The 13,574-nt window shown below is 39.0% G+C and overlaps 1 protein-coding gene across 47 annotated transcripts in view; it reads right to left on the minus strand.

The window, feature by feature from the left end:
* The window catches only part of RIMS2 (regulating synaptic membrane exocytosis 2), a 586,269-nt gene that overhangs the window by 27,074 nt on the left and 545,621 nt on the right, over positions 1 to 13,574 (minus strand). The window contains exon 1 of one of the 47 annotated variants that reach the window (XM_032858541.1): positions 2,588 to 2,958. The exons of the other annotated variants lie outside the window; for them this stretch is intronic. Within the exon in view, the coding sequence (XP_032714432.1) occupies positions 2,588 to 2,729 (142 nt within the window). The 5' untranslated portion in view covers positions 2,730 to 2,958. Of the gene's footprint in view, positions 1 to 2,587; positions 2,959 to 13,574 lie in introns of those variants that run through there. 47 annotated transcript variants of the gene reach the window in all.

Here is a 13,574-nt window from a genome sequence, read left to right on the forward strand (position 1 = left end):
ATTATATGGGTTAGTAGACCACTGCTCTCTTTAGACAAATTGTTCTCGACCAGTGTGAAAATCATCTGCTATGATGGATTTACTTTTCTTAATACATTAGAATGGGCCTCACAGTTGTGACTATAATAACATATTCCCGAACAAGCTTAAGAGAGTATGTTACCCGCCTGAACTTCCTATGTCCCTTGTGGGTGACTCAATAGGGGGGAAAAAAAAAGTAAGGAAGCACTGCTCCAGACAGTGATTTCTAACTTTTACAACTCTTGCAACTCTGCAGAGTACAGTAGAATACCCTAAAAACACCTCAGGGTGTTTTTCAGCGGTGGTAGGAATACTACAAGACAAAGAGAAAGTCAGGATCTCTTCTCCTGGCTGTATAAGTGACTGCGCAGCCCAGTAGAAAGACCATTCATTTACAGGGAGCACTTCCTCTCTAGTTACCTGTAGAGAACTATATGCTTAATTTTGAAACACTGGCTTCCTTATGAAACATTTTGTCTTGGCCAACTCAGTGAGCCAGATTGTGGGACAGAAATCTGTTCCAACTTCCCATGTGTAGATATAGGATTTTCCTTTGGGATAGGTCTGTGTAAGCCAAGGTTAAATGACTGTACTTTAAAATTTTGAAAATTCTCATGTTTATATAAGCTTTGCCTGTCTTTTTAGGATGGTATTTTATAAATTCAACAATTCTGGTTACAATGTAGGGAGGAATGATGGTGGTTTATCCGAAGCAAACTCAAGACTAAAGACTTGGTGTAAAAATTAAAAACTGAGAGTCTACAATAATTTGTTTTATTTAAATATGGATTTTTCAGACACAGCTGGGTTTGAGTTCTAGCTTCACCCCTTGCAAGGTATGTGACTGTGGCCAAGTATATGCAAATAATAATCTAGTATAGCCCTTGTATGGTATAATAATCTAGTCTATATTATTAAATAATAATCTAGTATAGTATATATGGTGTGTAGGTTGTGTTGTGGACTGCCTGAGTTCACATGCAACTCTATGGCCTACTATGCCTGCCAAGTTGACCATGGGCAAGTTTCTGAACTTCCCTCTGCCTCAGTTTCCTCTTTGTGAAATACAGATAATAAAAATACTGCCTCATAACGTTGTTATCGGCCTAAAAGAGTACATACAGCTAAGTTCTTTGAACAGTGCCTGGCTCACAATTAACACTGAAAGTTTTAGCTACAATTGTGATCATTCATTTACCCAATGGGATTTTCTAATTCCTTGACTTGTTTACACTTTGAGATTTTAAACATTTAATTACAGAAAACAAGTGAAATGTAAATGTACAAACAAAACCAGCAAAGCGTTAGTATGAAAATTAAAAGTTCTGTTTGTACAGGTAAGTATCCTACTACTAGACCTTTAGTGATCTATAGCAAAGTGAGATTGCAAACTGAGATTTCAACAATAAGCTAGAAGAAACCTGGATAGCTCTAACCGGTGAATTCTCTTGAAGACCATGTGCCTGTCATTGTTCATCCTCCCATCTTCCAGCTCCCTGTCCCTCCACTGGGAAAAACAGGGGGGAAAGCATCTATCTCTACCTCTTCTCCCAGCAGGTAGTTTCTTCTAAATCACGGCTCAGTGCAGATATCCTGATAAGAGGTCATAGACTGTCACAGAATAAAAGCAGAATAAACTCTATTACCATACATAGAGTTAACATGATAATAACTAACCTGCTCTCCACTTACAAGTAAAGATGAACATGGTTTGCAACTAGCATGTCAACAAATTAATAAACAGTATTTCAAATGTTGGGATGCCATTCTTTAGCAGCCAATTTTTACTCTGATATACAATGTACATTTTTTGTGTGTGGGGGTTAGTTGTTAAATCTTATGAAAAGTTCTCCATGAGGAAAACCTTTGTTGTGTTATTCAAAACTTTATGAAGGTCTTGAAACCACTTGGTGAGAAGTTTAAAACAATGAGTTCTCTTCCCCGCTTTTTCTCTTTAGCTTAATTATTATAATGGCATCTCCTAACACCAGAGATAGACAACCAATGGTCAGGTTGACAGCACTGTGTCCTGTGAACAGTGACCAGTGTCCAGAGTACAGACCCACCCGCCTTCAGCATGGTCAACCTCTGACCTGTCCGTTTCATGACCCTTCTCATCTGGATCTTGAATTTACACAAGCGGGGATTTCTGTTTCAAACTTTCGCTGCTGCCTCCCCCTTTAATTTTTGAATACTTCTGTCCCCAAGGCCAAATGTTAATACTGAAGACTGCGGGAGTAAACCAAAACATAGTGGGGTGCCCCCCAGACGGCTGCTGCCTTGCCTCCCACCAGACCACATCCTTACTCAACTTTCAAGCATCTGATCATGAACTTCATCAGGAAAGCAGCTTCCCAAGCCAGAGCTGGTGGAGCTCTCGGGATAACCAATAAACGGACTTGGCAGCTTGGCCAGTGCGCCTGGGGGTCTCTCGCCCCAGCGCAGCACCGGAGAGCGGAGCCGAGCAGGGACACAGCTACGGGGAGCGCTCCCTCCCCTGCCATCCCTCCACCCACCGGGACGCGAGAGGTGAACAGGCAGAAACAGCAACTACAGACGGCCTCACCTCCTTCTTCCTCCTCCAAGGAGTTCATGCAGGGAAAGTAGCCGGCCAGCGCCTCGAAGGAGGCGGAGAGGCTGCTCCGGCTCTGGGAGCGCTGCATGGAGCGCCCCGCAGCGCCAGCGCCCCCCAAGCCCTGCCGGCCCATCTTGGACGAAGACCCACTCTTCCCGCGGTACAAGATACGAGGCGTCTTGGCGGCTGGGGCGCGGCAACCGCAGCGCTTCGAGGGCCTGGACGGTGCGGCGGGACCCTGCGGGGTCTGGCCCCGGCCTCGCCGACCCCGTCCGGACCGGCCCGGACGCGGCTGTCCCGGCTGCCGAGTCCTCCACTTTGTTGGGGAGGGGCCAGGAGGAGGGGGTCGCGACGGTGGCGGGCGGAGACGCAGCTGTCTGCGGCGAAAGTCCGAGGTCTCGCCGGGAGGGAGCTGAGGATCCCGGAGGCAGTGGCTGCGGGAGTCTCGCAGCCCTCCCCTCGCCGGGAGATGCTGCTGATGCTGTGGTCCCCGCCAATCAGCAGTCGCAGGGGGAGGTGGTGGCGGTGGGCTGGCGGCTTCGGAGGGCGCGCTGCAGCTTCTGGGCACCTGCGACCCCGAGCAGCCCCTGCTAGCTCCTCCGCTCCACCCCCCGCGCCGCTTGCTTAGGGCCCGAGAGTGTTAATTACAAGCACTACGTCAGGCATCGCAGGGGGTAAGGCATCCGGCAAATTTTGGGTAGTCACTTTCCCTTTCCTCAGTTTCACTTAAACAATTTGTTAACGCTCCTCAAGCATAGGCAGGAAATACTGAAATTTTCTCCAAATCCTAACACAAGCGTCCCCAATTTTTATAGATTCCACGGAAGCCTAGAATTAAAGCTTTCTCTTTTACCGTCTGTCTTAAAAAAAAAAAAAAATCAGGAAAAAAGGTTAAAAAGAAACCAAGAACCTGAAAAAGCACCGACATTAAGAAAGTACTTTCTCTCGCTTATCAACTCTGCTTTAATTTCAGGAATGTTTAATGCTTTCTTTCTCTAAATTAAATAATCTGCTACTTAATGTTACTAAGAATGACAATAAACACTGGAAGGCTCTAAACATCTAAATAAAAGATAGCTTCCTCTTAAGTTGGACACAACACAAATACAAGAAACAGAACAGTTTATAAGTAACATAACATGTCGCATTCTGGAAACTGCAAATCCCTATTCCAGGATATGAAGCAACCACAATCCCAAACAGTGGAAGACTGTCCCACGTTTTGTGGCTTACACATGCCACTCAACCTCTCACTTTCTTTATCTAGGGGGATGGGAAGGTAGGGTACAATGATTCCAGTCCTAACCATGTCACAGCTTGATTCTTGGGTACGTGTAAGGGAGCTCTATTCTCTCATACAATAAATGTTTCCTCAGTAGTATATATGTACAAGTTCTTTGCTTGACGTGCTAGTAGATTCAAATACTTGTTCAATTAATCTTACTTGAATTCCTCATATATGCTAGGTACTTTTGCAAACACTTAGGATACAATAATGATCAGAGCCGGTAAAAATCCCTGCTCTCATGGAGCTTACATTCTAGCAGTGTGACAGACGCAATAAATGTTAGGATAAATGCAAATGGGAGAATATTAAGAAGGATGGGACAGGCTGCAATTAAAAAAAAAAAAAGTCTGTTATAGTGGGCCTCACTGCCCAGGTGACACTTCAGACATTTCAACAGAGGTCTGAAGAGGTTGAGGAAGTTAGCCATTCTGGTATGTGAGGAGGAGAGTGAGTTAGAGGCAAAAAGAACCTCCAGCAGGAAGGTCCACCACCATGCGTCCTGGGCCAGGAGAAGGGGCCAGCATGGCTGGGCGGCAGCGGGATGAGTGAGAGGGAAGGAAAGGAGGTCAGGAGAGATAAAAGGCAGAGAAAGAAACAGATTACCAGGGCCTTCTAGATATGTTAATGATTCTGGCCATTGGACACTGAAATCGAGAAGGTATTAAAAATGCATTCAGGCAAATAATCCTTTCAAATCTTTCAGTTTCCCAATTTCCAGTCTCACATAACAACTTTTGGTTGCTTGGATGTAGGATTATCCAGGTTTCTTGCTTCAGTTTTTCCAATAGGCTGTAGTCCTTTCTCATTATTATTCCTACAACTCCTTCTTAGTTCAATTTCCTGTTCTTTATTCACTTTCCTAAAATATCAGCATTTCAACAGAACATTGATAAGGCCAGGAACCCCAAGAGCAATTTTTCATCCTGTATTGCTTTTTGTTCAGAGAACAGGTACCTTTTTAAATGAAATTTTCACCCTAAGAATAAAGACAATCATAGAATTTTGCAAACTGAAAAAACAACTGAAAGTCATCTAATATATTTTTTTAAACTATGGGTCTCAAATTTCTAGTGGGTCCTGAAAATCAGTTATTAAGTTTTGATCAACATTCTAAAAACTAAAATGAAATAAAATATTAGAGGCTAGCCCCTGTAGTTACTGCATCGATTGTAGTATCATTTTAGGAATATGTCTGTGTGCATGTGTATGTGTGTGTGTGTGTGTGTGTACACATGCAGGTGTGTATTGTACTGTGGTCAAGAGGAAAGTATCAAGGAAGAGGGGACTGAGTGGAGAAATCCTAGGAAAGTAAGTTGGCCAGGAGTGGAAACTTTTGTCTTGGCATCCAAGGACATCAGAAGGATAGCTGAAAGTCCCTTTGGAAGGGAATATCTGGGTTTTTTACTGGTGATTGCAGGGGGATAGGGAATAGAAAACCTGAAATGGTGGTCATGCCCGAGATGCTTGGGTCTAGAATCGTCCAGATGCTTCTATTTCTATAGGAGAATCATTTCTCTCTTGTAATTTTAGAACATGGTTGTCCTGGGAAGCTTTCTGATACTTTTCCTTAAAGTTAGACTCTTAGAGATATAGATAAGTGACAGAAGAATGGCATAAGGAGAAGTAGGGGCACTGAAGAGGAAAGAAGAAAATCATCTTATTTCAAAGAAGAAAGCTGTGAGGAAAAAGCAGAATGTTGGCACATGGGCATTCAAGAGACAAAGCACAAAGGTAGCAAGAGACCTCTAGTCTTGAATGATAGCTTGTGGCATACAATGAACTTACTGAGAACAGTTATAATTCTACTTCTTCTTGTCCTATGTGCAATTGCTTGCCTATGTATAAAAAATGTTACATAAATAATATTTCTGGTTTATATATATTCAACAAATTGATTATTTCTTATTTCATTCTCATAGAAGTACTACTACCCCCAAAGTAATTGAAAAATGCACATAAAAAACAAGCCACTGATAAAATATGACACATGTCATTCCTTGTACCAAATTCTACATATTCAAATAGCTTAGGATGGGATTTCAAATGACGGGTCATTAGGTAGTTTCATTATATAAAACTAAGCGTAACCCCAGAATCATCATAATCCAGAATTTGAATTATTTGTAACTTTCTTATTCATCCAAAGAAAATCAGGGGAAAACGTGAGTCACAAATATACACAATAAATTACCTTCTGAAAGCACAATGTGGCCTTGAAAACAGAGTCTACCACTAAATATGAAAATTATCTTTTTGAAGAAAAGTTATATAAATACAGCTTGCATAGACTATTATAGCATTCTATTTGTTGAATATGAAACATATCACACTGATTATGCCCCTTAATTCTTATGTCAACCCTAAGAATGCCATCATTAGCTCTTCTTTATAGATGACCTAGTAAAGACTCAATAATGTTAAATCATTTGCCTAATTAGAAAGTGGCAGAGCAAGACTCCAATTCAGAGGCTCAGATTTCAGGTTCAGTGCCCTGTGTACTACATCATGGGTATCTCATACCATGTATACTTACACAAAAGTAGACAATAGACAGAGTATAAGTTGTACAGTAAATTATTTGATACATGAGAAAATAAATATTGAAAACACATCCTTAAAACCCTATTGTTTATTCTAATTGTATGCCAATTTTAAACTTATATTTGCCTCTTTTTTTTAATCAAATTATAGCCATCAATTATAATGGGTCTAGAATACAGGTGACTTATGTTTCTGTTTTTTTGAACAGTTTCTAAAAAAAAGAAAAATCACCAAAATTTTAAAGTATGTTACATTAGTTTGTTCCTGAAATAGAGACTTGGTCACTTAAGTAGATATATAAAACAGTTATTATGTGACATAGTTATACAGTGTCTAGATCATAGATGAGTTCAGTCAGGAACATAGCTGTGCCTTTTAGCAGCCTTGCCCTTCCCTATGCTAGAGATGATGTAGGTGAGGATGATGACAATGTAAATTATCTGATAAAGGGAAGGGAGGAAAAGGAAGGAAGTCCCTAAGAGAAGCAATGGAGAAAACAAGTAGCAAGGTCCAGCAGTGGATATGCTAAAAAGAAATAGAAAAAGTTCTCCTCTGGCTACTGTCACCATATAGTGTTTTCCAGACAATCCAGAAATGGTTGGCTGCTAGAAGAGACAGGAATTGCTCAGGATAGGTCACAGATTTATGATGTAGACTGAACTAACCTTCTGATACACATTTGCTTTAGATGACGTGGAAATTCACTTCTCTCTCCGTCTTTACAATTGACGTCAATTACTTTTGCCACTGTGAACCAATCCTCCTTACAGCAGTGAGTCTATGCTAAATAAAAATATTTATGGATATATTTTGTTTTTTTCCTGATTTAAAACCAACTCTCAGAATCCGACTTTTTTTGCTGTCACAAAATAACTTTGCATTTAAGTCATGAGAGATCAAATCCATGTAGTTAACATTTTCTACTGACTTCATATTGCTAAAAGTATTTAATATTCTTGGGTAATTAGCCTTGACTTGCATATGAAATCTAAAGTATACAGTCTTTTCTCCCATCCACAGCTTCATGTCAATATAGTACAAATAAATTGTAAGCTTTTGTGATTTTTCAGTTTTCCAACATAATTTTGGTGTCTACTCAGCAGATTTACAAAGTGAATAGCAGATGGTGCACTTGAGCAGTTGGTCAACCTGAAACTTTCACAAAAGTTTAATGAAGTCAAAGGATGTTTAGAGTACGAGAAGATAAAAAAGAAATATTAAACGATCAGCATTTTCATTATTCTGTAATGAGATTTAGGATAATATTTACCTTTATCTTATGACAGAAAATGACTATGGAAGTTGGCAAATTAATTTCTTCATTAGTCTAAAACTCTAAAGATCGAGGTTATGAGTCATAAAAGCAGAATAGCTAGACGATATAGGGTAAGAACAAATATTTATATTCTAATATAACTTATGGCCCTTTACATATAGTAATAATGATGATAATAGTTAGTGTTATGTTTCTTCATAAGCATTATCTCCTTTAACGCTCATAAACACTCTATAAAGTAGCCCATCTCATTATTCTCATTTCATAGACAAGAAAAGCAAGGTATACTAATTCAATAAATATGAGTTAAGTGCCTACTACATGCCAGACACTATTCTAGCTACTGGCGATATAGCAGTGAACAAAAATGGACAATGAGCTCCTCATGCAGCTGGCATTCTAGTGGAATAACGTAAATTATATCCCACTTATGATACGGCAGGCCTTTTTCTAAACAACTTTATATAACCAGTACATCAACCCACTTAATAAATACACGACCTTATGAAAGATACAAGATTATTAATACCTTCATTTTATAAGTGAGAAAACTGAAAAAAAAAAAAAAACGAGAAAACTGAGAGATGCTGAGAGTAAATCTCTTGCCCAGGGTCACACAGGTTATTAAGAAATGAAACCAGAATTAAAGCCCGTGAGGTTTGATGCACACTCATGAGTTCTACAGTGTCACAAAGTAGCAAATCCAGGATTTGAACCTAGGTCTTCTGACTCCATAATCCATACTATTTAAAAAAAAAAAATTATTTATTTTAAAGAGGGGGAGGAGAGAGTAGGGTGAGGGGCAGAGGGAGAGAATTTCAAGCAGACTCCTTGCTGAGCATGTAGTCCCATGAAGGGCTCGATCTCACCACCCATGAGATCACAAACTGAGCCAAGAGTCCACGTTCAACCGACTGCGCCACCCAGGTGCCCCTATAATCCGTACTATTAACTGCTAAGTAACATGGGTTGAGAGAACTTTCTTATATGTATATCAGACAATGGTGCTGCCAATAAGAACTGTTTTTCCATTCATAACAAAGAACTTTTAGCGTGGTAATTCTGTCTCATTATATGACATATTTACGCAAATTTTCATTTAGCTATCGCCAGGAATCCAAAACTCTTCCTAAATGTCCTCAACAATTTTAGGAGTCAGTGTACTGGGATGACTTCAGATAGAACTCAGCCTCAGAGAAAACAGGAAATATACTCTCATAAGAATCGTGACTTACTGGTATTTGGCCACCCCTCAAAGCATACTTCCCAAAATAAAATGGAGTCAATCATAAGCTAAGCATTTTGGATAGATAATACCAAAATTTAGAAAAAGAATGCTCATGCCTTCCACACACTTTCTATAGACCTTTTACACAAGTTTTAAAACAGTCATGTGAAATGCCATTTTCAAAGAAAAACTAAAATATTCATATCACAAGGAAACACTTTATCTCCCTGATAAGGCCACGCATGATCCAATGATAAGTTAGAGACTGATAGGTAGACTACAAAGAGTGACATTTACCAAAACTTGTTGAGGGCCAGGAAAAAGAGAGGCACATGAACTATCATTACATTTCAATCACTCAGACAGCTTCTTTCTAATGTGTGATGGCCTTCACGCTTCCCTTCATTTCCTCATTCATTCAGATATTTACTGGGCACCATACGTAAGACTCTTTTTCTCGGACCTTTGGGTAAGAATTACACCAAACATGTGTTTGCCTCATAAGATGCTCAGAGTCTGGTCATAGGGGACAAAGAGGATAACAGAGTCAAGAACGGCAAGTAAGTACAATACAGTGGAATATATGGTATATTTATGATGGGTTCTAGGCACTCAGGTGCCATACAACAGGGACATTTTGAAGGCTGTTTGGTAGGCAGAAAATGGGGTGAACAACATTGAAAACAGAAGTCTCTCTACCCTGGCCATAATAGCTACTATACATGCCTCTTTTGGATCTTTGAAAATGGGTAAGAGTTAGGGTCTCTCTTTTTCTAGTCCTTTATGGTGGTGGTAGTGGCAAGGATGGTTTCCATGTTTGAAAAACTCCCTGATCTCGTATTCTGTCCTACAATTTCGCCCCATGCTCTGGCTTTGTGAGAAATTTACATGAAGTCTTTATAGTACTGTTAGAAGAAGATTTTCAAACAGTTGGGAGAAGAGAGAAGTATTTCTTCTACTGTAACTCCCCTGGAATTCTAGATGAACATTACCTGGCAATGTCTCATATCATTATGAAATCAAAAGCACTGTAAGGTTCTGCATAAATATTGCATAAATATACAGCACGATCAAAAAATGTTATGTAAGTTTCAGGTACCAATGCCCCAAACTATGTAGTGTTTATTAAAGTATGTGCACTTAAGCTGTCTTATTCATTCATCACTAATTTATTTATTCACTATTCATTTACTAATTATTCATTTCCTCCTTACATCACAGTGTGATGCGAGTAATACAACCTACGCCTGGAAAACAGAGGTATTTCCTTAATCACAAGCAAATCTGGTTCCTACTTGTTCCTCTTGGTTCTATTTCACCCCTGGAATTCTAGATGAATTGGCTAAGCTTCATGTATTCACCTCAACACACATGGCAGTCAACACTTCTCTGATTAGCATTTCATTTAACTGCCATATATTGGTTACATATATGGGGTCTACATTTTTGTACTGCTTGATAGTATGCTGACACAAAAATGGAGAATTTAACAGTTTTCACAGATGTTTTGACCTAACCATCCAGTTGACCTATTTATTGTAGTCACCTTAATTATTTTTCATCATATATGAAGGCAGAAGATTTGCAATGAAGTCATTTAAATTTGTAAAAAACCAAAGGCAGTAGAAAAGAATGAAGGTTCTGTCAAGGACTTAAGATTGCATATTCAATAGCATATTGGGGGGAAAAAAAAAGCCTATGGAAAACCATCAGATTCTACAGATCCAGGTCAAACATCACCTAGATTGGGCATAAGTGAACTACTGCCTGAAGGTAGGTCTCTGAGCAGCTCAGTACACTTGTAAACAGTCCAGACTGTGTGCCAAGTAGCGAACTTAGAAACCCAGCTAGGCAAGTCATCATCAGCCGACTCCCATCTCAGGCACTCTGTGTTAGAGGTGTCTGGAAGTAACACTTTGTCTGTCTTGTTGATTTGAAACTTCATAATAGGAAATAACAATCCAGATTAAACCTGTTTCCTTCCTAAAATTCAATTCAAGCAGATTCCACCTCCTATGCATTATGTATAAACCCACGATCAAGTGAAAAGCTCAGGTCTAACAAGACAGAGGACTATTCCCCAGGGAAAACAGTCTCGGTAAGAGGGAAATTTGTAGTGTCATACAGAAACTGTCATAAAAACAAGTACTTATAAACAGAGGCAAATCAATATGTGTTCTAGTTAAGGGAATATTCTAGAATGCTTCTCCTAGAACACTGCGATGTAACTTGGATCCTTCTGCTTGGCAACTCCAGCCATTTGACCCCTTAACAGAGCAATGTTTCAAATCCCAACTTCCTTTCCCATACTTGACAACAAATTGGGAAAAGGTATTTGGGGAGGAGCCACAAGTCTTGATGCGTGATTTACAGTCTAAAAAACATTAAATATATATATTTAAAATTTGGCGACACCATTCAAAAAGCTTTTCCAAAATATTTTCCAAAATTTTTCCAAAAATATTTATAGTCTAGCCACTACTTATCAGCATTTGGACATAGAAAAACTGTGGTAGAGAATATCTGAACCCTCGATCTCTCTTTGTTGCTCTGATCCTGGGCTCACCTGGGGTTCATCAAACCATCAAGTTTCCTCTGCTTCCTTGCCTTGTGGATGAACGTTTGACCTGAATGACCAGAGGGAAGAGCTCCCCAAAACTGAAGTTCCCCTCGTCTCCACATATTCCATCACTTTTAATACAACTTTTCATCTTAACAGAGAAAGATTATATATTTTTACACAATGGAATCTATTAAGAAAAATGTAAAACATTGGAAACTAAATAATCCGATGAGAATCTATTATCAACATGTATTTCTTAATATAATGACCACAGTGACTATAAGAAAACTCTTCCAATTAGGTAGGCTTTCTATAATATTCTTTGTATGTGCCAATTTTAAGAAATTTATGCCAATGATGCAGTTATTAGCAGCATGTCAACAATAGTGTAACTTATTATAGGGATTAAAATCTTTTTCTAGCACCTGCACTAGGCATTTCTCATAGTTTAATTTTTCTCACGTTTTAGATATTGGATCTGTCTAATGCATAATAATTGTTTTATATAGTAACTGTCTCCTAAGTACTTTTGAAAAACCTATATATTCATCTCTAAAAATCTCTAAAACATGAAACCCATTAGTTTAGGCCCCATTTTTATGTGCTAATGTATAAAGAAGATAAAAGGTTACACATCATTAGTAGGAGATCTGGTGAAGCTGAGATATCCTGTGGGTTTAAGACCCTTTTGTGGGTGTTATATGCAACTAATGAATCACTGAACACTACGTCAGAAAGTAATGATGTACTATATGCTGGCTAATTGAACATTATAATAAAAAAAAAACTTTTTTGCATTTCTGTATATTGAATAATTACATGCAAAAATATATGTGAAGGGCCAATGAATATAAACCCGTGAAAAGGTAATCTATTAAAAGTGTTTAACAAAGAGAACTGATTGTTAGCTTAGTAGAATATTCCATTCAACCATTGTTTATTAAACAATTTAAGTAAAGAATAATTGAATGCCATCTTGTTCATGTACAGGGCTAAGCAGAAGTAGTATATCGTGGGGCACCTGGGTGGCTCAGTGGGTTGGGTGTCTGCCTTCAATGCGGGTCATGATCCCAGGGTCCTGGGATCGAACCCCGTATCAGGCTCCCTGCTTCTTGCTTCTCCCTCTCCCTTTGCTGCTACTCCTATTTGTGCTCTCTCTCTCTCAAATACTAAATAAATCTTTTTTGAAAAAGGGGGGAAAAAGTAGTATATAGTATCATTTATTAAGTAACTGACCATTAGTTAAATCTGTTACTTTCATTCAATTATTATTTGAACTGATAAATGTAGAAAAGCTAAGGAAACAGATCAAGTAATGCTACGTAATTAAAAATAAAGATATAATAATAGACCAGAACGTATCTGGCACATGTGTATGAAGCTCAAATGCATTTAAGATATCAGCACCAAAGCAAACCAAGAGAGCTAAGTATTCCTATTTTGACCATAATAATGCCACACTTTCAGATCATGGGACATTAATTTTAAAAACTTTAAGACGATCTCACATTCTAACACATAATTTTGGACAAGTCCAGTATTCAAGAAGAAAATAGAACCAACAGGGAAAATCAGGAGATAAATAACTTTGGTTATCACACACACACAAACAGTACATCGCACAGTACAGTAAGGGAGTAAAGGCACCAAGAGTGTGGAAGGGGACAGGGGACCGTCAGGGTGTTCCTCGCAAGACCGTGATATCTGAACAAAGCCTTGCAGATAGTTCTCTTCTCTCTCCAAGCCTATTGCTTTCCTCTTCCTTTATTAAATTACCACTTTCCTCCTACAGATTTATTTAGTAACTATAATACAGTAACTATAATGTATAGTAACTATAACTATAACCATAACAGGTCCTGGATACTCTAAGGTCCAGGAGAGATTATATCCATGACTAGCTCACAATCTAGTGGGAGCAGAACCATGAAACAGACATCCCTAGATGCTGAGTGTTATAACCAAGGTGTGGATACAGATCAGAATTGGAAGCTGGCTGTTTTTGAACCCTAAGAAAACACGGTCTCATTCTCCCAGGATTCTGGCTCTTCCTCATAGTTCTTTGTTGTCCAAATGTGGAGT

Source organism: Lontra canadensis, unplaced genomic scaffold (assembly GCF_010015895.1).
Source record: "Lontra canadensis isolate GAN:19392208 unplaced genomic scaffold, GSC_riverotter_1.0 scaffold15, whole genome shotgun sequence".
Taxonomy (NCBI): domain Eukaryota; kingdom Metazoa; phylum Chordata; class Mammalia; order Carnivora; family Mustelidae; genus Lontra; species Lontra canadensis.